This window comes from Chiloscyllium plagiosum, unplaced genomic scaffold, assembly GCF_037043375.1.
Source record: "Chiloscyllium plagiosum isolate Xiang-an unplaced genomic scaffold, Cpla_swu_hap1 HiC_scaffold_3, whole genome shotgun sequence".
In the NCBI taxonomy this organism is placed as follows: Eukaryota; Metazoa; Chordata; class Chondrichthyes; order Orectolobiformes; family Hemiscylliidae; genus Chiloscyllium; species Chiloscyllium plagiosum.
In genome coordinates, this window is record NW_028270141.1 from 156,404,516 (window position 1) to 156,430,508 (window position 25,993).

General features: G+C 43.3%; 1 protein-coding gene across 1 annotated transcript in view; it reads left to right on the plus strand.

The window, feature by feature from the left end:
* Positions 1–25,993, plus strand: part of ppp2r5d (protein phosphatase 2, regulatory subunit B', delta) — a 149,680-nt gene that overhangs the window by 29,401 nt on the left and 94,286 nt on the right. Inside the window, exon 3 of the mRNA XM_043687399.2 lies at positions 1,552–1,729. Within this exon, the coding sequence (XP_043543334.1) occupies positions 1,552–1,729 (178 nt within the window). The remainder of the gene's footprint in view (positions 1–1,551; positions 1,730–25,993) is intronic.

The following is a 25,993-nucleotide window of genomic DNA, read 5'->3' on the forward strand; positions in this document are numbered from 1 at the left end:
GCAGTGCATCTTGTAAACATTGCTGCTATTGATGTCAGTGTTGGACAGAGTGAATATTGGTGGATTTAGTGCTAATCAGTAGGGCTGCTTTATCCTGTATGGTGTCAAGTTTCATGAATGTTGTTTGAGCTGCGCTTATCCAGGCAAGTGGAGAGCATTCTATCACGCTTTTGACTTGTGTCTTGTGGATGATGGACAAACACTGAGGAGTCATAAAGTAATTTACCACAGGATTCTTTGATCTTGATCAGAGAACTCCCACACTGATGCAATGCAAGTCACTTGCACAAAAAAATCCTTTACAAAGACTAACTTTTTCTCCTTAACCATAAAATGAGAATATCAATTATGGGACTGGGTGTAACATCTCCCTTCATCACCTTAAACCCACCCCATTGAAGTATTTAGCAAGTATTGCTACCTTGGGTTTACAGTAGCAATTTGACTATATGCAGAATATGATGTGTAGAGAAAGCAACTACAATCTTTGGTTGGCATTCAGGGCAGTAAGCTGACTGTTAACGGCAAGTTGTTTTTAATGAGGCCTGTGTCCTTGGCATTTTCTTCTGTAGCTGTAAAGTATGGATAATGTTCAGCTATCAAAAATGAAGTTCAACAATTTTAAATTCTTTTGTTTCAGTCCATCCTTAGCATCTTGATGAAGAGCAAAAATTACTAATTTGACTGTTCTCTCTTAAAGCGACACTCCAAAATGTACAAGCATTCGTCATGGACAAGTCAATTCACTGGCTTGAGCTGGATTGCAGGTTGGAGAACGGGCATATTCTTCAGGATATGCTGTATAGGGAGCTTGCTGGAGCAAGAAGACCAGTGGAACACTTGAAGATTCCAAAGGTGTTTGAGTATGAAATGAGGACTATAAGCAAATTTCCACAGGGTGACACCAACGACAACTGGAAAAAAAATGTTGGCCTTTTGTATGCTACCATAATAATTGGTGCTTCCAGCAACTTGGCAGCAGGTGCACTGACACCACAGCTGGGGTCAGAGAGAGCTTTCAGGTCTGATGGATTTGACGTGAACTGTGCTAGGACCAGTGTCTTGGTGAATTGAAGAACCAGGACTGTTGAGAAGACTTTTTCTTTTGGAGGGGTGGGGAGTAAAAGTTTTGTGATTATGAGGGGTTCAGGAGAAGGAAACAAGTTTGCAAAACAAAAAGATATGTTAGCATTGCAGGACAACTTATTTTGACATGTTAGATTCTAGGAGTTGGGAGAAGGATGAAAACTAGTACAGGATTCTACAGAAAACTAGTATTCATACTTCCTGCTCGCAGAATATTCTGGCTAGTATTTGTGCTTGTTTTTGTGTTTTTTGGTTTACTCTATACTGATGTGAACTTCTGCACTTTGTCTAGTGTAAATCATGTATAAGTAAAATTGCCTGATTGTAGTCTATATAATCTATTTGATGAACACTGGTTTACCCAGTGACCTCAAGTGTGCTGTTGAAAAATGGCCATTAGGGTAGAAGTAAAGTTTCAGATCTTATTGTGGAATCGGGAAATGAAAAGATTTTGGTTTGTTGCAGGTCCAGCAGCAGCCAGGTGCAAATAAACGTCCCAGTAACAGTGCTCCACCTCAAACCCAACTCAATAAAATCAAATACTCTGGAGGGCCGCAGATTGTGAAGAAAGAGAGACGTCAAAGCTCATCTCGCTTCAACCTAGCAAAAAACCGAGAACTTCAGAAACTACCAGCCCTTAAAGGTAAGGTAAAATATTCCAAGAACCATGTTTTCCTTCCTCTGGTTTTTAATTTCTTAGTCATAAAGGTATACAGCATGGAAAGTGCGAGCAGCAGCGGAGAAGGAGCGGGGGTAGTGGAGGAACTGATGTGGACCGGAGGGGCAGCCGGAAAGGAAAGGCGGCTAAACCAGAGACTCTTACTACAGTAGTGTCTCCCACCCACCCTCCTCCTCTAACCTAATTAATAAGTAGGAAAAGCGGGAGTGATGACCAGGGGACTGCCAGTAATAAATCTGGGCAGTCGCTGAACCCGAGACACTACATGTGTTGTGCCCCCCCACTCCCCCCCCCCCCCCCCCCCCCCAACCAAAAATAGGACTCTGGTTTGTTAAGGTAAGGAATTTCTATTTCTTTATCAGTGAATGGTTAAATATTTTACTTTTTTATGGTTTATCTATTGATTGGTTTTTAGAAAAAGACTATAGCAGAGAGGTATCAGAAAGTATTTTAACTCAAACCTATATAAAGTAAATAACTAAGCAGAGATGGCTGGGCAGGTGATGTGCTGTGGCTGTATGATGTGGGAGCTGGCTGAAGCCATTGTGAATGGCAGTGACCACATCTGCAGCAAGTATTGGTTGCTGGAAGAACTCCGGCTCAGAGTTGATAATCTGGAATCTGAGCTTCAAACACTGCGGCACATCCGGGAGGGGGAGAGTTACCTGGACGCTTTGTTTCAGGAGGCAGTCACACGTGGGAGATTAAGTAATTCACATTCAGTTAGTGATCAGGGACATCAGAGTGTGACTGTTAGTGAGGCCGGCAGGGGGAACTTGAGTTCAGGAGTGCAGGAGCCTCAGCCCTTGACCTTGTCCAACAGGTATGAGATTCTTGCTCCCTATACGGATGAGGAAAAGGGCTCTGGACAGGATGAGCCAGCTGACCACGGCACCATGGTGCAGAAGGCCATTCAAGGGGGGAGAGCAAAAAGACAAGTAGTTGTTATAGGGGATTCTATAATTAGGGGGACAGATAGTATCCTATGCAAGCTGGATCGGGAGTCTCGCATGGTGTGTTGCCTGCACGGTGCCAGGGTGTGGGACATCTCTGACCGGCTTGAAAGGATATTGGAGCGAGAGGGGGAGGATCCAGTTGTTGTGGTCCACGTTGGAACTAACAACATAGGCAAAGCTAGGGTGGAGGACCTGTTTGGGGATTATCAAGCATGAGGAAGGAAATTGAAGTACAGGTCCTCAAGGGTCATAACCTCCGGATTACTGCCCGAGCCACGTGCCAATTGGCATAGGGATAAGAAAATTAGGGAAGTAAACACGTGGCTAAGGGATTGGTGTGGGAAAGGGCGATTCCACTTCATGGGGCATTGGCATCCGTTTTGGAACCGGGGGGATCTGTACCGTTGGGACAGTCTCCACCTGAACCGATCAAGTACCAATGTTCTAGCGAAGAGGATAAATAGGGTGGTCAGTAGGACTTTAAACTTCTGAGTTGGGTGGGGGGGGGAAGGGAAAGTGAAAGCGACAGGGAGTATGGAGTTAAATGGAAAGATAAGCAGGAGGATAGCATGTATGCAGGTGGATTTAACCTTGAGGCAGATTAGGAATGCAACAAAAAGGAAGGATAATCTAGGACATCTTGTGACTTCCAGTATCTCTAATGATAATGTTAGCATTAAGGCACTTTACCTGAATGCTCGTAGCATTCGTAACAAAGTAGATGAACTAACGGCACAGATCATCGTGAATGATTATGATGTGGTAGGCATCACAGAGACATGGTTGCAGGGGGTTCAGGACTGGCAGTTAAACATCCAAGAATTTATCGAAAAGACAGGGAGGTGGGCAGAGGGGCCAGGATGGCCTTGTTAGTTAAGAACAAAATTAAATCTATAGCACTGAATGACAGGGTCGGATGATGTGGAGTCTGTGTGGGTGGAATTGAGGAACCACAAAGGCAAAAAAACCATAATGGGAGTTATGTACAGACCTCCTAACAGTGGTCAGGACCAGAGGTGCAACATGTACCGGGAAATAGAAAAGGCATGTCAGAAAGGCAAGGTCACGGTGATCATGGGGGACTTCGATATGCAGGTGGACTGGGTAAATAATGTTGCCAGTGGATCCAAAAAAAGGGAATTCTTGGAATGCTTACAGGATGGCTTTTTGGAACAGCTTGTCATGGAGCCCACAAGGGAGCAGGCTATTTTGGACCTAGTGCTATGTAATAAACCAGACTTTATAAAAAATCTTAAAGTAAGGGAACACTTAGGAAGCAGCAATCATAATATGGTAGAGTTCAGTCTGCAGTTTGAAAGAGAAGGCAAAATCGGATATAATGGTTTTACAGTTAATTATGAGGGCATGAGAGAGGAACTGACGAAAATCGACTGGAAGCAGAGCCGAGCAGGGAAGACAGTAGAGCAAAAATGGCAGGAGTTTGTGGGTATAATTGAGGACACAGTACAGAGGTTCATCCCCAAGAAAAGAAAGATTATCCGGGGAGGGATTAGACAGCCATGGCTGACGAAGGAAGTCAGGAAATGTATTAAAGAAAAAGAGAGATCCTATAAAGTGGCCAAGAGCACTGGGAAATCAGAAGTTTGGGAAGGCTACAAAAACAAACAGAGGATAACAGAGAAATAAGGAAGGAGAGGATCAAATATGAAGGTAGGCTAGCCAGTAATATTAGAAATGATAGTAAAAGTTTCTTTAAATACATAAGAAACAATTGACAGGCAAAAGTAGACATTGGGCCACTTCAAACTGATGCTGGAAGCCTAGTGATGGGAGATAAGGAAATAGCTGGCGAACTTAATAAGTACTTTGCGTCAGTCTTCACAGTAGAAAACATGAGTAATATCCCAACAATTAAAGGGAGTCAGGGGGCTGAGTTGAGTATGGTTACCATTGCAAAAGAGAGAGTGCTAGAAAAGCTAAAAGGTCTTAAAATTGACAAATCTCCTGACCCTGATGGGCTACATCCTAGAGTTCTGAGGGAGGTGGCTGAGGAAATAGCGGAGGCATTGGTTGAGATCTTTCAAAAGTCACTGGAGTCAGGGAAAGTCCAGGATAATTGGAAGACCGCTGTTGTAACCCCATTGTTCAAGAAAGGATCACGACAAAAGATGGAAAATTATAGGCCAATTAGCCTAACCTCGGTTGTTGGCAAAATTCTAGAATCCATCATTAAGGATGAGGTTTCTAAATTCTTGGAAGAGCAGGGTCGGATTAGAACAAGTCAATATGGATTTAGTAAGGAGAGGTCGTGCCTGACAAACCTGTTAGAATTCTTTGAAGAGATGACAAGTAGGTTAGACCAGGGAAACCCAGTGGATATGGTCTATCTAGACTTCCAAAAGGCCTTTGATAAGGTGCCACATGAGAGGCTGCTGAGTAAGGTGAGGGCCCATGGTGTTCGAGGTGAGCTACTGGCATGGATTGAGGATTGGCTGTCTGACAGAAGGCAGAGAGTTGGGATAAGAGGTTCTTTTTCGGAATGGCAGCCAGTGTCAAGTGGTGTCCCACATGGTTCAGTGTTGGGACCGCAGATGTTCACATTATATATTAATGATCTGGATGAAGGGACTGGGGGCATTCTAACGAAGTTTGCCGATGATACAAAGTTAGGTGGACAGGCAGGTAGAACTGAGGAAGTGAGGAGGCTGCAGAAGGATCTAGACAGTTTGGGAGAGTAGTCCAGGAAATGGCTGATGAAGTTCAATGTGAGCAAATGCGAGGTCTTGCACTTTGGAAAAAAGAATACAAGCATGGACTACTTTCTAAACGGTGAGAAAATTCATAAAGCCAAAGTACAAAGGGATCTGGGAGTGCTGGTCGAGGATTCTCTAAAGGCAAACGTGCAGGTTGAATCCGTGATTAAGAAAGCAAATGCAATGTTGTCATTTATCTCAAGAGGGTTGGAATATAAAAGCAGCGATGTGCTACTGAGCATTTATAAAGCTCTGGTTAGGCCCCATTTGGAGTACTGTGTTCAGTTTTGGGCCCCACACCTCAGAAGGGACATACTGGCACTGGAGCATGTCCAGCGGAGATTCCCACGGATGATCCCTGGAATGGAAGGTTTAACATACGAGGAACGGCTGAGGATCCTGGGATTGTATTCATTGCAGTTTAGAAGATTAAGGGGAGATCTAATAGAAACTTACAAAATAATACATGGCTTGGAAAGGGTGGACGCTAAGAAATTGTTTCTGTTAGGCGGGGAGACTAGGACCTGTGGGCACAGTCTTAAAATGAGGGGGTCAATTCAGAACAGAAATGCGGAGACGTTTCTTCAGCCAGAGTGTGGTGGGCCTGTGGAATTCATTGCCACAGAGTGCAGTGAAGGCTGGGACACTAAATGTCTTCAAGGCAGAGATTGAGAAATTCTTGATTTCACAAGAAATTAAGGGCTACGGGGAGAATGCGGCTAAGTGGAGTTGAAATGCCCATCAGCTATGATTAAATGGCGGAGTGGACTTGATGGACCGAATGGCCTTACTTCCATTCCTATGTCTTATGGTCTTAAACAGGCCCTTCAGCCCAACTTGCCCATGTTGACCAGGTTTTCTAAACTGAGTTCTAGGAAAGGTTACTGGACCCAAAGTATTATCTCTGATTTCTCTGTATAGATGCTGCCAGATCTGCTGAGCTTTGCCAGCAGTTTATTTCTGTTTCCTAAACTGAACTAGTCCCATTTGCCTGCATTTGATCTGCATCTCTTTAAACCTTTCGTTTTCATGCACCTGTCCAAATGACTTTTAAATGTTGTAATTGTACCTGCCTTTACCACTTTCTCTGGCAGCTCGTTCCATTTAGAGTCATAGAGATGTACAGCATGGAAACAGACCCTTCGGTCCAATCCGTCCATGCCGACAAGATATCCCAACCCAATCTAGTCCCACCTGTCAGCACCCAGCCCGTATCCCTCCAAACCCTTCTATTCATATACCCCATCCAGATGCCTCTTAAATGTTTCAATTGTACCAGCCTCCACCACTTCCTCTGGCAGCTCATTCCATACACATGCCACCCTCTGCTTGAAAAAGATGCCCCGTAGGTCTCTTTTATATCTTTCCCCTCTCACCCTAAACCTATGCCCTCTAGTTCTGGACTCCCCAACCCCAGGGAAAAGATCTTGCCTGTTTACCCTATCCATGTCCCTCATGCTTTTATAAACCTCTATAAGGTCACCCCTCTGCCTCCGTTCCAGGGAAAACAGCCCCAGCCTGTTCAGCCTCTCCCTATAGCTCAAATCCTCCAACCCTGGCAACATCCTTGTAAATATTTTCTGAACCCTTTCAAGTTTCACAACATCTTTCCAATAGGAAGGAGACCACAATTGCACGCAACATTCCAACAGTGGCCTAACCAATGTCCTGTACAGCCGCAACATGACCTCCCAACTCCTGTACTCAATATTCTGACCAGTAAAGGAAAGCATACCATATGCCGCCTTCACTATCCTATCAACCTGAGACTCCACTTTCAAGGAGCTATGAACCTGCACTCCAAGGTCTCTTTGTTCAGCAACACTCCCTCGGACCTTACCAGTAAGTGTATAAGTCCTGGTAAGATTTGCTTTCCCAAAATGCAGCACCTCGCAGTTATCTGAATTAAACTCTCATCTGCCACTTCTCAGCCCATTGGCCCATCTGGTCACGATCCTGTTGTAATGTGTGGTAACCCTCTTCGCTGTCCACTACACCTCCAATTTTATGCTCTGTGGATCAAGTTGTCCCTAGGGTTCCTTTTTAAATCTTAGGGTAATCAGCATAAACCTATGCCTCCAGCTTCAGACCTCACTACACTGGGGACCTTATCTATGCTATTTATGATTTTATAAGCCCCTGTAAGGTCATTCCCTTAGCCTCCTACGCTCCAGAGAAAAAGGTCGCAGCCTATCCTTAGGACTCAAACCCTCTAATCCCAGCAACATCCTGGCAGATCACTTTTGCACCATCTCCAATTTAATAATATCCTAAAGTAGGGCAACCAGAATTGAACGCAGGCTTTAACAATGTCTTGTACAGCTGTACCATCAAGTCCCAACTCCTGTAGTGAACGTTACATACCCTCTCCGTGTCACCCCACATTTCCCATGGCCAATCCACCAAACGTGGACATCTTGATCTGTGGGAGAAAATTCATGCAGACGTGGGGAGAACTTGCAGAGTCAACACAGACAGTCACCCAAGGTGGAATTGAACCCAGGTGCCTGGGCACTGTGGGCAGCAGTGCTAACCACTGAGCCACCATGCAGTCTCATAAGTTTTCAGTGTTTGAAATACAAGTGTGATGGAGGCACATTCATTTGAGAATTCACGAATTTTAGATGGTGTGCAGGGTTACTGGGTAAAGGAGGAAATTGGCACTACATCGAAGTGCTCAGAGCTGGTCTAGTCATGCTGTGTTGAAAACCATTTTGCAAGTGACAGTTCTGTCATTTTTTTAAAAAAGAAATGGAATATGGACATGACTGGCTGGCCTGCCATTTATTCTCTGGACTTAGTTAGGCTTGAGAAGTTGATGGTGAACCCCTGTCTTGAACTGCAGCAGTCTATTTGCTAAAGGTACACCCGCAATGCCAGGAGTAAGAGTGTTCCTGGATTTTTGACTCCGTAACACTGAAGGAATGTACTTGTGCATCAGGATGACATGCAGCTTGAGGGAAACTTGCAGGTGGTCTTGTTGCTCATGTTCTTCTAGATTGTATTGGTTGTGGTTCAGATGATGCTGTTTACGGGGCCTTGGAGAATTTCTGGGGTGTATCTAGATGGTACTCATCGTTGCTGCTGGTGGATAAAGTGAATGAGGATATGTTTCAAATCAAGCGGGTTGCTTTGTGCTCTATGGTGTCAAGCTTCTTGATATTGTTAGAGCTGCACTCATCCAGGCAAGTGGGCAGTATTCCATCACAATCTGCTTGATGGATGATAAACGGACACTGTCAGGAGGTGAGTTACACTGCATGATACCTAGCTTCTGTCTGACCTGTGAATGTGAAAGATTTCAATCATAGAACATAGAACATAGAAGAATACAGCGCAGTACAGGCCCTTCGACCCTCGATGTTGCGCCGATCCAAGCCCACCTAACCTCCACTAGCCCACTATCCTCCATATGTCTATCCAATGCCCGCTTAAATGCCCAAAATGAGGGAGAGTCCACCACTGCTACTGGCAGGGCATTCCATGAACTCACGACTCGCTGAGTAAAGAACCTACCCCTAACATCTGTCCTATACCTACCACCCCTTAATTTAAAGCTATGTCCCCTTGTAATAGCTGACTCTATACGTGGAAAAGGATTCTCACTGTCGACCCTATCTAAACCCCTAATCATCTTGTACACCTCTATCAAGTCACCCCTAAACCTTCTTTTCTCCAATGAAAACAACCCCAAGTGCCTCAGCCTTTCCTCATACGATCTTTCTACCATACCAGGCAACATCCTGGTAAACCTCCTCTGCACCCGTTCCAGTGCCTCCACATCCTTTCTATAGTATGGCAACCAAAACTGCACACAATACTCCAGATGCACCAGAGTCTTATACAACTGCAACATGACCTCAGGACTCCGGAACTCAATTCCTCTACCAATAAAAGCCAGTACGCCATATGCCTTCTTCACCGCACTATTTACCTGGGTGGCAATTTTCAAAGATCTGTGTACATGGACACCAAGATCCCTCTGCTCATCCACACTACCAAGTATCCGACCATTAGCCCAGTACCCCATCTTTTTATTACTCTTACCAAAGTGAATCACCTCACACTTAGCTACATTGAACTCCATTTGCCACCTTTCTGCCCAGTTCTGCAGCTTATCTATATCCTGCTGTAACCTGCCACATCCTTCCTCACTGTCTACAACTCCTCCGACTTTCGTATCATCCGCAAACTTGCTCACCCAACCTTCTCACCCCTCCTCCAGGTCATTTATAAAAATGGCAAACAGCAATGGTCCCAAAACAGATCCTTGCGGAACACCGCTCGTGACGGCACTCCAAGATGAACCTTTGCCATCAACTACTACCCTCTGTCTTCTTCCAGCCAGCCAACTCCTAATCCAAACCTCCAACTCACCCTCAATGCCATACCTCCGTATTTTTTGCAGTAGTCTTATCAAACGCCTTACTAAAATCCATATACACCACATCTACCGCTTTCGCCTCATCCACCTCCTCAGTCACCTTCTCAAAGAATTCAATAAGGTTTGTGAGGCACGACCTGCCTTTCACAAAACCATGCTGACTATCCTTGATCACATTATTCCTATCCAGATGTTCATAAATCCTATCCCTGACAATTCTCTCTAAGACTTTGCCCACAACAGAAGTGAGACTCACCGGCCTATAGTTGCTAGGGTTATCCCTACTCCCCTTCTTGAACAAGGGAACCACATTTGCTAGCCTCCAATCTTCTGGCACTACTCCTGTAGACAACGAGGACATAAAAATCAAGGCCAATGGCTCTGCAATCTCCTCCCTTGCTTCCCAGAAAATCCTAGGATAAATGCCATCAGGCCCAGGGGACTTATCTATTTTCACCCTTTCCAGAATTTCCAACACCTCTTCTCTACATACCTCAAAGCCATCCATTCTACTTAATTGTGACTCAGTACTCACATTGACAACAATGTCCTGTTCCTGATTGAATACTGACGAAAAGTATTCATTCAGTGTCTCCCCAATCTCTTCAGCCTCCACACGCAACTTCCCACTACTATCCTTGACTGGACCTATTCCTACATTAGTCATTCTTTTATTCCTGACATACCTATAGAAAGCCTTAGGGTTTTCCCTAATCCTACCAACTGAGGACCTTTCATGTTCCCTCCTTGCTGCTCTTGGCTCTCTCTTCAGGTCCTTCCTGGCTACCTTATAACTCTCAATCGCCCCAATTGAACCTTCACGCCTCATCTTTACATAGGCCGCCCTCTTCCATTTAACAAGGGATTCCAATTCCTTATTAAAGCACGGCTCCCTCACACGACCCTTTCTTCCCTGCCTGACGGGTACATACTTATCAAGGACACTCAATAGTTGCTCCTTGAACAAGCTCCACATATTAATTACACCCTTGCCTTGAAGCTTACTTTTCCAAGCCACACATCCTAAGTCATGCCTCCCTGCATCATACTTTCCCTGCCCCCAGCTATAACTCTTGCCCTGTAGTGCACACTTATCCCTCTCCATCAAGTGAAGTGTTAGTGAACTTCAGAACTGGAGAAGGCTTGATGTCTCTGCCGATGCTGCAAGACCTGCTGAGCTTTTCCAGTAGTTTGATTTTGATTCTGATTTCCAGTGTCTGCAGTTGTTTGGGTTTTTGTGAGCTGTTATAACATTAGAAATCACCTTTTAAACAAAATTCTCAAAAGATTTAGAGTGTCAATCATCTTGGCATTTTTACTTGGGTTCACAATGTAGCACTTTTGTGTGTACAGGGCATTCTGGTATAAGGTGACAGTTGCATTTCTATTCGGCCTCATGTTATAGAAAATCGTACTATGGAAAACTGCTTTAGAAAATCACGCCATAAAAGATCGATATGGAAAATTGCTATACCCATTCGGTAGAAAGTTTGCATTACCCCAACAATTAGCCAATTTGTGTTGACGAAACACTCGTTATCCCAGAATGACCTGTGCAAGAAGGTACTTTCATGAATAAACAGAGCTCTGTTCTTTGCACTCATAAATCTCGTAGACCATAGTGTGCCTGTGTCAACTCAACATAATGGGTAGTTGGCAGAAATGGGTACTGCAGATGCTGGAGATTAAAGACAAGATTAGAGAGGTACTGGAAAAGCACAGCAGGTCAGGCAGCATCCGAGGAGCAGGAAAATTGATGTTTCAGGTAGAAGTATTCCTGATCAAGGGCTTTTGCCCAAAATGGCGATTTATTTTTTCCCTGCTCCTCAGATGCTGCCTCACCTGCTGTGCTTTTCCAGCACCACTCTAATAATAGGTAGTTGCCATTCACTGGCTCATTTCTCAGGGTAATACCCTGACCAATTGTACTTAAGCTACCTGGTTTAAAATTTAAGGAAAGCCTGACAGTTAACTGTCAATTAACACTGATTGGTGCATCCTCTGTGTAAGTGCTTCACCAGAGTCCACTTGCCAACCATTCAGCAGCCTTTGAGATGAGTCTGAATGTTGTCCCCTTATTTAAGAAGGTAGCAGGGATAATCCAGGTAATTACAGACCTGTGAGCCTGTTGTGTGTGGTAAGGAAGCTACTGGAGGAGATCCTAAGGGATAGGATATATACCCTTCTGGAAGGAAATGGGCTTATCCGTGATGGGCAGCATGGTTCTATGCAGGGAAGGTCATGTCTTAAAAACCTAATAGAATTCTTTGGAGAGGTGACAAAGTTGATTGATGAGGGAAGGGATATAGATGTCATATATATGGACTTCAGTAAGCTGTTTGATCAGGTTCCCCATGGTAGGATGATGAAGATAAGGTCGTGTGGGGTCCAGGGTGTTCTAGCTAGATGAATAAAGAACTAGTTGAGCAACAAGAGACAGAAGTAGTTGAAGGGAGTTTCTCAAAATGGAGACCTGTGACCAGTGGTATCCCACAGGGGTCCATGCAGGGATCACTGTTTGTAATATATATAATTTATTTGGAGGAAGGTGTTGGTTGCCTGATTAGCAGGTTTACAGATGACACTAAGATTGATGGAGTAGCAGATAGTGAAGGGGACTATCAGAAAATACAGCAGAATATAGATAGATAGATTGGAGAATTGAACTCTACCTGCCATTTCTCTGTCCAATCTGGACAAATGAGATGATGCATTTTGAAAGATGCAATTCCAGAGCGAACTACACAGTAAATGAGGTCCTGGGGAAAGTTGATGTGCAGAGAGATCTGGGTGTTCAAGTCCATTGTTCCCTGAAGTTGGCAATGCAGGTCAGTAGAGTGGGTTTTGAGTAGCAGCTATTTTTTTGTCAAAGACGAGGAGAGCAAATAAACTGATATTTGTTTGAGCCCAGGCCTGGAAGAACATTTTTGATTTTTTTTGTTCCAAGAATACTTGAGATGTTTCTGTTCCAGAGATGGATTATGCCCGAACAGATGGCAGATATTTGAATATTAACTGGGGCCTCTGAGTTATAGTGCCAGTCAGTTTAACGAAGGAAATATTGGTGGGAGAAAAGGAGAAACCAAAGTTTGCACTGACTTTAAACTGTTTTTTGTCAGAAGAATTGTGGCTGCGAAAGCGAAGGGAATGGAGATTTGATTGCTCCCTGGTTATCCTCTCATTATCCACTTATTGAAAGTTTGGAGAATAGAGTCTTGGTAAGTATTAGGTGAATATTCCTCAGAGTCTGTTGGAAGGTATTTGCGTGCATTGATGTCTTCAGAAACCAAGCAAGATACAATCTCGTGCTTGTTCTTTAAATTGTGGACTGGCCCATTACATATTTTGTTATTTATCCCTTAACTGTGTCAGATAATTGCATTCCTGATGAAGATCTTGTGCTCAAAATATTGACTCTTCTGCTCCTTGGGTGCTGCGTGACCAGCTGTGCTTTTCCAACACCACCTACTTGACTCTGATCTCCAGCATCTGCAGTCCTCAATTTCTTCATGTTTGAATTCTGCCCCAATTAGCCACATAACAAAGTCTTGGCTGGGTAAAGACAAATCTGTGACATGTAGATTGGTGACCATGATGTCAAGTATATTTTTTTGCTTCTGTCACCATCTGCAGAAAACCAGTCAAGCAGTTTTGTGCTTTAGGCCAGGTTGGTCAGTATTGGTATTACTGAGTCCTTCTTGGTAATAGACATTAAAAACCTTGCTGGTGACCCTGACATCCCATTTGAACAATAAGAATCCTTTCTCTCTTTGAAAAATATTTGAGATGTTGATATCCTGGCTTCAGCCATTCAGAGAAGCTAATGAAGGAGAAAATATTCATTAGAGGTTTACATGGAAGTTGTCCTTTTCTATAGAGCTGAGTTACTGAGTACGTTGGTTTAATTAATGAGTGGAGAATTTGTAGCAGTGCAATAAATCTTGTAGCTCTTGTAGAAAGAGTTGTTTTTGACATGGAGAATTATCTGGCTAGTTCATAAGTATTGACTGTAGCAGGGTTGTAACACAACTAATGGAAGTGAACAACATTTGAAATACGATAGGAGAAACGTTTGGATTGTTTTCTGATTGTATTGTGAATGGATCTTAGGCCAATAGAATTATGCAGGAAGAGGAATAATCATTGGAAAAGTGGTATGATAAAATTAAGTTTTCTGACATTATTTTCAAAAACTGCAATTAAAAGTAAGAAGGTAACGGGAATGAAGATGATCTGATAGACATTGAAGTTTTTAAGAGTACATTCTGCACCCTTGCGTTATCACCCCCTAATGTCTCTGCCAAGTAATGCTCGACATGCAGTGGTGATCCATCAGCTAAGGGGTGTGTGGTCAGCAGGAGGATTCTTATCCATGATCTCTTACCATAAGAATTCATGGTACAGAGTCAGTGCTGAAAACTCCCAAGGCTATTGGTTGGCTATCACCCTGCTGGTGGGACAGAACGGACTCTGGGATGGTGTTGTCTGGGACACAATGTAAAGGATGATTCCATGGGTGTGACTATTAGTAGCCAGGTAAAAGGTGAGGACTACAGATGCTGGAGATTAGAGTCCAGATTAGAGTGGTGCTAGAAATGTACAGCTGGTCAGGCAGCCTCAGAGGAGCAGGAAAATCGACATTTTGGGTAGGAGCCCTTCATTAGGAATGTAGCTGTTGATTAACTAGTCCATGGACAGCTCTACCAGTGTTAGTATTTGCCCACAGATGAAAGGAAGGAGGATTTTGCCATGTTAACAGGGATGAAATTTATCATGTCCAGTGCCCAAGTCGATGTCAGGAAGTCTTGTCAGTTTCATTCCTTTTGAGATTTGTTCGTGTTTTTGTACAAATGAGTGGCTCCTTTGGCCATTTCAGAGGACAGTGAAGAATTAGTCACATGTCTGCCTGGAGTCTACACCAGGTAAAGATGGCAGATTTTCCTGTCTCAAAGATGTTGGTGAATCAGGTTTTTTTTATGGCAATTGACAGCGGTTCCACATTCATCATTTCATCATTAGACTTTTAATAGCACAGTTTTTGAATTCAAATTTAACTGTATCCCCACAGCATTGCATCAATCTCGAGGTAACTCGTCCAGCATAGTTTCCACCCCCCCCCCCCCCCCCCCAACAAAGTAAAACTGGTTTGTATGGAAAATTCCATATGCGAACACTGCTGTGATTTGAGTCATATGTAGGCAAGAACAGGGTAAGGAAGGCACATTTCCTTCCTAAAGGATAATAGTGAACCAGATCTTCATTTTTAAGACCACCAACAATGGTCGTCATCCAACCAGCTTTCAATTCCGAAGTTTGCAATTAAATTCAAATTTCATCAGGCATATCAGTATTTGAGCCTCGGTTCACGGAAGCTGTGACTTGATTGGCTAGTAGGAAACCTGCAGGAAGTTTGAACGAGAGCAATCACAGGATCCCCCTGAGCAGAGCAATATTACAAATTAATTAACTCATAAATTTATATACGTTTAAGTAATTAGGTAGAGATGGCTGGGCAGGTGATGTGCTGTAGCTGTGTGATGTGGGAGCTGGCTGATCCCAATATGAACTACAGTGACCACATCTGCAGCAAGTGTTGGTTGCTAGAGGAACTTCAGTTCAGAGTTGATGATCTGGCATATCTGGAAGGGGGAGAAGTACCTGGACGATCTGTTTCAGGAGGCAGTCACACCTAGTAGATTAAATAATTCAAATTTAGTTAGTGATCAGGGACAACAGGGTGTGATTGCAAGTGATGGAGGTAGGGGGATCCTGAACTCCGGAATGGAGGACCCTCAGCTCTTGACCTTATCCAACAGCCATGAGATGCTTCCTCCCTGTGTGGATGAGGAAAAGGGCTGCAGGGAGAATGAGCCAGCTGACCACGGCACAATCGTGCAGAAGATTATTCAAGAGGGGGAGCAAAAAAAAAATGGTAGTTACAGGGGATTCTATAATTAAGGGGATAGATAATATCCTTTGCCAGCTGGATCAGGAGTCCCGCATGATGTGTTGCCTGCCCGGTGCCAGAGTGAAGTGATATTGGAGGGGGAGGATCCAGGTGTTGTAGTCCACATTGGGACAAACACCATCGGCAAGGATAGAATGGAGGACCTGTTTGGGGATTATCAAGCACTAAAAACAAAATTTAAGGAACAGTTTCTCAAGGGTTATAATCTCCAGATTACTGCCTGAGCTACGTGCAAATTGGCTTCGGGATATTTGCCAATTTATCCCTGACATGTGGCTAAGGGAGTGGTATGGGAAAGAAGGGTTACATTTTGGTCTCAATTTTTGAACAGGAGGGATCTGTCCTAGTGGGATAGTTTCCACTTGAATCATTCTGGAACAAGTGTTCAAATGAAATGGATAAATGGGATGGTAACTTGGATTTTAAACTAGTGAGTCAGCGGAAGGCAAAGGGAAAACAATGGAAAGTATGATGGTAAATAAAAGGTAAGCAGCAGGTTAGCATGTGTACAGAAGGATTTAAGTACAAGGCACACTGTGAAAGAAGTAAAAAGGAAAAGGTTAGAAGAGAGAGGAATAAAGTTAAAAATCACACAACACCAAGTTATAGTCCAACAGGTTTAATTGGAAGCACACTAGCTTTCGGAGCGACGCTTCTTCATCGGGTGATAGTGGAGGGCTCAATCCTAACACACAGAATTTATAGCAAAAATTTACAGTGTGATGTAACTGAAATTATACATTGAAAAATTGATTGTCTGTAAAGCCTTTCATCTGTTAGAATACAGTGATAGTTTCACTTCTTTCATGTGTAAATCAGTCATGGTATTCTCACAGATGAAAGGCTTAACAGACAATCAATTTTTCAATGTATAATTTCAGTTACATCACACTGTAAATTTTTGCTATAAATTCTGTGTGTTAGGATTGAGCCCTCCACTATCACCCGATGAAGAAGCGTCGCTCCGAAAGCTAGTGTGCTTCCAATTAAACCTGTTGGACTATAACTTGGTGTTGTGTGATTTTTAACTTTGTACACCCCAGTCCAACACTGGCATCTCTAAATCGAGAGAGGAATAGGTTGATTAGGGATAGTCAAGTGGTTTTATGAAGGCTAGGTCATACCTCACAAACCTTATTGAGTTCTTTGAGAAGGTGACCAAGCAGTTGGATGAAGGTAAAGCGGTTGATGTGGTGTATATGGATTTCAGTAAGGCATTTGATCAGGTTCCCCACGGTAGGTTATGCACAAAATATGGAGGTTTGGGATTGAGGGTAATTTAGCAGTTTGAATCAGAAATTGGCTAGCTGAAAGAAGACAGAGGGTGGTGGTTGATGGGAAATGTTCATCCTGGAGTTCAGTTACTAGTGGTGTACCGCAAGGATCTGTTTTGGGGTCACTGCTGTTTGTCATTTTTATAAATGACCTGGATGAGGGCATAGAAAGATGGGTTAGTAAATTTGTGTGGATGACACTCAGGTTGGTGGAGTTGTGGAGAGTGCCAAAGGTTGTTGCGGGTTACAGAGGGACATAAATAAACTGCAGAGCTGGGCTGAGAGGTGGCAAATGGAGTTGAATGCGGAGAAGTGTGAGGTGATTCACTTTGGAAGGAGCAACAGGAATAAAGAGTACTAGGCTAATGGTAAGATTCTTGCTCGTGTAGATGAGCAGCGATCTTGGTGTCCATGTACATCGATCCCTGAAAGTTGCTACCCAGATTAATAGGGTTGTTTTGAAGGTGGATGGTGTGCTTTCATTTGTAGAGGGATTGAGTTTCGCAGCCACAACGTCGTGCTGCAACTGTACAAAACTCTGGTGCGGCAGCGCTTTGAGTATTGCATACCGTTCTGGAAGCTTTGGAAAGGATGGAGAGGAGACTTACCAGGGTGTTGCCTGGTCTGGAGGGAGCATCTTATGAGGCAAGGCTGAGGGATTTTAAGGTGTTTTCGTTAGAAAGAAGAAGGTTGAGAGGTGACTTAAGATAATCCAAAGGTTAGATTGGGTGGATGATGATGATGATGAGCCTTTTTCTTCGGATGGTGATGGCTAGCCTGAGGAAACATAGCTTTAAATTGAGGGGTAATAGATCTAGGACAGATGTCAGAGGTAGTTTCTTTACTCAGAGAGTAGTAGGGGTGTGGGACATATTACCTGCAACAGTAGTACACTCCCCAACTTCAAGGACATTTAAATGGTCATTGGATAAACATATGGATGAAAATGGAATAGTGTAGATTAGGTGGGCTTCAGATTGGTTCCACAGGTATGCGCAACATTGAGGGCTGAAGGGCCTGTACTGTGCTGTTATGTTCTATGAAGGGTAGCTCAGGAGATGTTATGAGAGATGTTGGAAATCATGAGGGTTGAAAACTAGCATAAGAGCACTTTACCTGAATGCTCGTAGCATTTGTAACAAGGTCCATGAGTTAACGGCAAAAATCATGGCGAATGAATTTGATTTAGTAGCCATTACAAAGACATGGTTACAGGATGGTCACGACTGGGTGTTAAATATCCAAGGGTTTTAGACAATTTGGAAGGACATACAGGAAGGTAAGGGAGCTGGTGTAGCTATGATAGTCAAAGACAACGTCAGGGCAGTGCTCAGAGATGATATTGGTTCTGTGGAGAATAAGGCTGAATCCATTTGTGTGGAAATTAGAAATTCTGAGAAGAAAATGTCAGCGATAAGCCGTAGTCCATAGGCCACCAAAAAATAACTTCACATTGTGGCAGGCAGTAAACAAAGAAATAACTAATGCCTATAATAATAGTATAGCAATTATCAGGGGGCTTTTAATCTACATGTCGATTGGTCAAACCAGCTCGGTCAGGGTGCCCTTGAGGAGGAGTTCAATAAGTGTGTCTGCGATAGCTTTCTTGAACAGTATGTAATGGAACTGACAAGGGAGCAAGCTATCCTCTATCTGGTCCTGTGTAATGAGACAGGAATAGTTAATGACCTTGTAGTTTGGCATCTTGGAAGGAGTAATCACAGTATGGTTGAATATAGAATACACATGGACAGTGTGAAGATAAAATCCAAAATCTGGGTTCTGTGCTTAAACGAGAGAGATGACAATAGGATGAGGGAGGACTTGGCTAAACTAGACTTAAAACAATGATTTTCTGGTGCGACAGTTGACTAGCAGTGGAGGACTGTCAAAGCAAATTTTCAAAGTGCTCAGCAAAACATATACTAGTGAAAAGGAAGGACTTGAGGAAAAGGGGTAATCTGCCATTGGTGTCAGGAAATAAGGGAGGCTATTAAATTTAAAGAGAAGGCATACACACTGGCCAAGATCAGCAGGAAATTACAAGCTTGGGAAAGTTTTAAAAGTCGACAAAGCCATAAAAAGACCTATAAAGAAAAGTAAATCGAACATGAGAAAAAGCTAGCACAGAATATACAGACAGATAGCAAAAGTATCTGTAAATATATAAAACGGAAAAAAGTGGCTAAAGTAAACATTGATGAGAAGAGGGATTTAGTTATGAGATGTGAAATTGCCGAGGCATTGAATGGCTAGTTTGTGTCGGTTTTCACAGTGGAGGACCCTACTAATATGCCAATAATTGACAAAGAGACAAAGGTAGGTTAGGATCTGGAAGCAATCAATATTACGGGAGAGGTAGTGTTGGGCAAGCTAATGGAGCTCGGGATAGACCAGTCTCCTGGCCCTGATGGAACGCATCCCAGGGTACTAAAAGAGATGGTGGGAGAAATAGCAAGTGCACTTGTGGTAATTTTCCAAAATTCGCTGGACTCTGGGCCGTTGCAGCAGATTGGAAAACAGCAAATATGACGCCACTGTTTAAAAGGGGAGGTAGACAAAAGATGGGGAATTATAGACCAGTTAGCTTAAGCTCTCTAGTGGGGAAGATGCTTGAGTCTATGATCAAGGAAGAAATAGCAAGGCTTCGAGACAGAAATTGTCCTCTTGGGTAGATGTGCAAGGGTTCATGAAGGGCAGGTCATGCTTAACTAATCTTTTGGAATTCTATGAAGACGTTACGAGCAAGGTGGACAACGGGGACCCAGTGGATATGGTGTACCTACATTTCCAAAAGGCCTTCGACAAGGTGCCGCACAAGAGGCTCCTGCATAAGACATAGATGCATAGCATTGTGAGTAAAGTATTAGCATGGATAGGGGATTGGTTGACCAACAGGAAACCGAGGGGAGATAAATGAGTGCCAACCAGAAGAGCAATCAGTAACTAGTGGTGTGCCTCTGGGATTAGTGTTGGGACTGCAATTATTCAAAATTTGTAAAGATGATTTGGAGTTGGGGACCACGTGTAGTGTGTCAAAGTTTGCAGATAACACTATGTTGAGTGGCAGAGCAAAGTGTGCAGAGAACTGTGAAACTTTACAGAAGAACACAGATACTTTAAGTGAGTGGGTAAAGGTCTGGCAGATAGAGTACAATGTTGCTAAATGTGAAGTTATCCATTTTGATAGGAGTAACAGTAAAAAGGATTATTACTTGAATAGTTAAAAAGTTGCAGCATGCTACTATGCAGAGGGGTCTGGGTGTCCTTGTGCATGAATCAGAGGGTTGGTCTGCGGTACAAAACGTAATTAGGAAGGCAAATGGAATTTTTGTCCTTCATTGCTAAAGAGATTGAGTTTAAAAGCAGGGAGATTATGTTGCAGCTATATAGTGTGCTGGTGAGACCACACCTGGAGTACTGCATGCTGTTTTGGTCTCCTTATTTGAGAAAGGATGTACTGGCACAAGAGGGTGTGCAGAGGAAGTTCACAAGGTTGATTGCAGAGTTGAAAGAGTTGAGGATTGACTGAGTAGACTGGGATTATATTCATTGGAATTTAGAATGAGGGAGGATCTTATAGAAACATATAAAATCGTGAAGGGAATAGATAAGATAGAAATAGAGAGGATGTTTCCACTGGCAGGTAACCTAGGACAAGAGGGTATAACATCAATATTAGAGGGAGCTGATTTAGGACTGAATTGAGAGGGAACTTTCTCACTCAGGGTTGTGAATCTATTGAATTCCTTGCCCAGTGAAGTAGTTGATGCTACTTCAGTAAATAGTTTTAAAGCTAAGATTTTTTTTGAACAATAAAGAAACTAAGGGAGACACTGACAGAATGGGCAAGTGGAGCTGAGTCAATACATGATCTTATTGAATGGCAGAGTGGGCTTGAAGGACCAGGTGGCCTACTCCTGCTCCTGGTTCTTATGAGAGAATATTAGCCTGGGTCTTGAGATTACACTATTTTCCCAAGTTAAAGAGCTTTGACAGTGTGTTTGATTTTTCAGTTTCAAAAAAAAACTCCTATGCAGTTCGATAAAGATTGAACAGTTCAAATATTTTTGGAAGATTTGAGGAAATTGTCTAATTTTACTAATTGCTGGTTATTGTTGATTATAGTAGGTTTAAAACAGCAGCTCAACGTTCAACCCCTTCAGCATATTTCAATATTTCGTTGCTAAATACCCGTTCTCCTGCTTTTTGCAATACCTCTTGATGCCCTTTTGAAAGAAAAGAAAGTCAATCTCCTGAAAATTGTATGTGTCTTACAGAAGTCACCACATTTTTATGGGAAATAATGCAGCACTTCCCCTTTTGTGTGAAGTCGTTCTTTGTGTGTTTGCGAAACAGATTTTCAAATTATGCCTCACTATCCCTGGTTGGATGATCTTCTGTCTGCTCTAACCTTGACTCATTCATCAATGTCTGTGCAATGATGCTTTGGGCTCTTGTGAAATCTCTCCTTTTATTCTCCTAACATGTAAGTTGCATTGGTAAATTGGTTAGCACTGCTGCCTCACTGCCAGGGACTGTGGCTTAATTCTGGCCTTGGCCAACTGTCTGTCTGCGTGGGTTTCTGTCGGGTGCTGTGGTGTCCTCCCACAGTCTGATGTGCTGATTAGGTGGGTTGCCCATACAAAATTGCCCTGTAGTCACCAGGGATATGTAGCTATGTGGATTAACTATGGTAAAAGTAGGGTGGGTCTGCGTGATGTGCCCTTCGGAGGGTTGGTGCAGACTTGATAGGCCAAATGGCCTCTTATCTACACTGTAGAGATTTTATGAAATTATGTTCAGTATGGAATCTCATTATTGGCTCATCCTTTTCAAGAAACTCTCCTAAACTAACTAGTTAACTTTGTTTGATTTTCATGCAGTACACCTTGGATCCTAATGTAGCATCACTTAACAATCAGTATTGGTTTCTCTTCGTGTTTGATTGGATGTATGTGTTCCTGGCTATTCACTTTGTCTATGCCCCTCATGATTTTGTAAACCTCTATAAGGTCACCCTCCGCCTCCTATCCTCCAGTGAAAAATGTCCCAGCCTGTCTCCAGCTTCTCCTTTATAACTCAAGCCCTCCAATCCCAGTAACATCTCTGTAAATATTTTCTGCACCCTCTCCAACTTAATGATCTCCATCCTTTGGCAGGGCAACCACAACTATACACAATACTCAAAAATTGGCTTCCCCAACATCCTGCATAATCATATGTCATCTCGACTCCTATACTCTGTTTTGAACAATGAAGGCAAGTCTGCCAAAAGCCACCTTTACCACCCTCTCTGCCTGTGATGCAACTTTCAATGACTTATGTACCTGAACGCTAGGTCTCTCTGTTCTACAACACTCTCCTGTGCCTTATCATAACCTGTTCAATCCTGCCCTGTTCATCAAAGCAAAATGCAGCACTTCACATTTATCAAGATTAAACTCTCATTTTCCACATCTCGGTCCTTTGATCAAGATCCCGTCGTAATCTTAGATAACCTTCTTCACTGTCTACTTTGCCACCAATTTTGGTGTCATTTGCAAACTTACTAACTACACTTACTGTAAGCTCATCCAAATAGTTTATATAAATGATCTCCTCCCTGCTATCTGTTTACAGTTTCAATCCACTGGAGTTCTGCCTGTAGTTTTAGCAGTGTGGGTTTCTCAGTTTGTATCGTAAAGAAATACTTGCATTATTTCACATGAAGAGATGGTACACCATTTGGTATAAAGGAATAATCATTTTGGTGTGACTGATAATTGTGCATTTGAGAGCAGTCTGACTCCCAGAACCAGATTATGGCTTGTAATCGCTGCTACACATCTGTTACTTTGGTATTTGCTGAAATTCATGGGTTTTTCATCGAGTTATAACGGCAGCCCTGTGCTGTTGAAATGAGGAAAATCTCATTGATGATAGAAAACGCAAAATTCCTTTTTAAGATTGAAAACTGGGAAATAATATTGAACTGTATCTTCAGAGTATACTGCCTTCTGGTTTTGGTCATGTTAGAATTTATTTCTGCATTTCATGAGTATCAGATTTTGACACCAAATTGTTTTCATTAGGACATAAGGACCAGGCATTGGCTGTCTGGATCTTCGAGCCCACTCTGCCATTCAGTAAGATCATGGCTGATCTTTTCTTGGACTCAGCTCCACATAGCAACCCTCTCACCATAAACCTTAATTCCTTCATTGTTCAAAAAATTACCTATCTTAGCTTTAAAAGCATTCGATGAGGAAGCCTCAACTATTTCACTGGGTAGGACATTCCACAGATTCACAACCTTTTTTTGGGTGAACAAGTTCCTCCACCCCTAATTTTGAGGCAATGTCGTCTTGTTCTAGTTTCACCCACCAGTGGAAGAAACCTCCCTGCTTCTATCACATCTATTCCCTTCATAATTTTGTTCCTGTAAGATCCGCCCTCATTCTTCTAAATTCTAATGAATATAATCCTATCTACTGTCTCTCCTCATAAACCAACCATCTCAACTCTTGAATCAACCAAGTAAATCTTCTCTGCGCCCCATCCAGTGCCAGTATGTCCTTCCTCAAGTAAGGAGACCAAAACTGCATGCAGTACTCCAGGTGTGGTCTCACGAGCACACTGTACAGCTGTAACGTAACCTCCCTGCTTTTAAACTCAATCCCTTTATCAAGAAAGGACAAAATTCCATTTGTCATCTTAATTACCTGTTGCACTTGCAAACCAACCTTCTGTGATTCATGCACAAGGACACTCCGGTCCCTCTACAAAAGCAGCATGCTGCAATTTTTTTTACTGTTCAATTAAGTCCTTTTCACTGCTATTCCTCCCCAAAATGGATGACTTCGCATTTCGTGTCTGTTTTCTATTAAATGCTTGTTCGTTCCAAAGAGAGCAACTCTTTTATTGTAAAATTCTGTCAGCTAGTACCTATTGCTGAGCACTTATTTGATCCACTGATTTGTCTTGTTCCTGCAGGCTTTTCTCTCTCCTCTCCTCCTCCTCAACTCAGCCCTTCAAAGCCATCAAATAAACTTGAGGCACAGCTTTTCATATTTCACTTAATGCATCAATGAGTAAGCAGTGTTGTTTGAGTGATCAAACAGTCAACATGCCTTCATGAAAAGGAATTCCATGCCTGATAAATTTGCTAGAATTCTTTTGAGGAGGTAGCAAGCCGAATATATAAAGGGGAAGCGGTAATATTTTGGCTTTTCAGAGCTGTTTGATCAGCTAACACACCAGGTGACTTAATAAAATAAAACCCCATGATAGTATATTAACATGGATAATCTATTAGGTAAAAACAATAACTGCAGATCCTGGAAACCAGATTCTGGATTAGTGGTGCTGGAAGAGCACAGCAATTCAGACAGCATCCAACTAGCAGCAAAATCGACGTTTCAGGCAAAGGCCCTTCATCAGGAATAAAGGATAATCTATTGGCTAACCAGTGGAAGACCTAGTTGGGTAAAGGGGTATTTCCAGGATGGCAACTTGTAGCTAATGAAGTACCACAGGGATCAGTACTGGACACCACAATTATTTGCAATAAACATTTAATGACTTTGAGGCAAGTGAATGTACCGTAGCCACGTTTGTGCATGATACATAATAGATTGGAGGGCAAATGATGAGAATAACACAAAAAGCTTACGAAGGGATATAGGTTATGTAGGTGGGCAAAATCCTGGTAGATGGAATATAATGTGGAGAAATACAAGATTATGCACTTTGACTGCAAGATTAAAGGTGCTAAATATTATGTGAATGGGAAGGAAAATAGAATCTTGTTTCTTATTTCAAAGGAAATGAAGTATAAAATTAGGAAGCACCCTTTGATACAAGTATACCAGGCATAAGTCAGACAGATGAGTAAGGTGTGAATTGACACATGGAATTGTGATTGCTGTCAGAGATGTGGTTGAGGGAGGGCCAGGGCTGGCAAGTATACATTCTAAGGTATAGGATCTTTGCTGAAAATGTGTTGCTGGAACAGCGCAGCAGGTCAGGCAGCATCCAGGGAATCGGAGAATCGACGTTTCGGGCATAAGCCCTTCTTCAGGAATGAGGAAAGTGTGTCCAGCAGGCTAAGATAAAAGGTAGGGAGGAGGGACTTTAGGGAGGGCCGTTGGAAATGCGATCGGTGGAAAGAGGTCAAGGTGAGGGTGATAGGTCAGAGTGGGGTGGGGGCAGAAAGGTCAGGAAGAAGATTGCAGGTTAGGAAGGCGGTGCTGAGTTCGAGGGATTTGACTGAGACAAGGTTGGGGGAGGGGAAATGAGGAAACGGGTGAAATCCGAGTTCATCCCTTGTGGTTGGAGGGTTCCTAGGCGGAAGATGAGGCGCTCTTCCTCCAACCGTTGTGGTGTTGTGGTCTGGCTATTGAGGAGTCCAAAGACCTGCATATCCTTGGTGGAGTGGGAGGGGGAATTGAAGTGTTGAGCCACAGGGTGGTTGGGTTGGTTGGTCCGGGTGTCCCAGAGGTGTTCTCTGAAACGCTCCGCAAGTAGGCGGCCTGTCTCCCCAATACAGAGGAGGCCGCAGCGGATGCAATAGATGATGTGTGTGGAGGTGCAGGTGAATTTGTGGCGGATATGGAAGTTTCCTTTGGGGCCTTGGAGGGAGGTGAGGGGGGGGGGTGTGGGTGCAAGTCTTGCACCTCCTGCGGTTGCTGGGGAAGGTGCTGGGAGTGGAGGTTGGGTTGGTGGTGGGGTGTGGATCTGATGAGGGAGTCACGGAGGGAGTGGTCTTTACAGAACGCTGATAGGGGAGGGGAGGGAAATATATCCTTGGTGGTGGGGTCCGATTGGAGACTCCCGGCACCTTCCCCTGCAACCTACATTCGGGACACCACCCACGCCCTCCACCTCCTCCATGATTTTCGCTTCCCTGGCCCCCAACACCTTATCTTCACCATGGACATCCAGTCCCTAT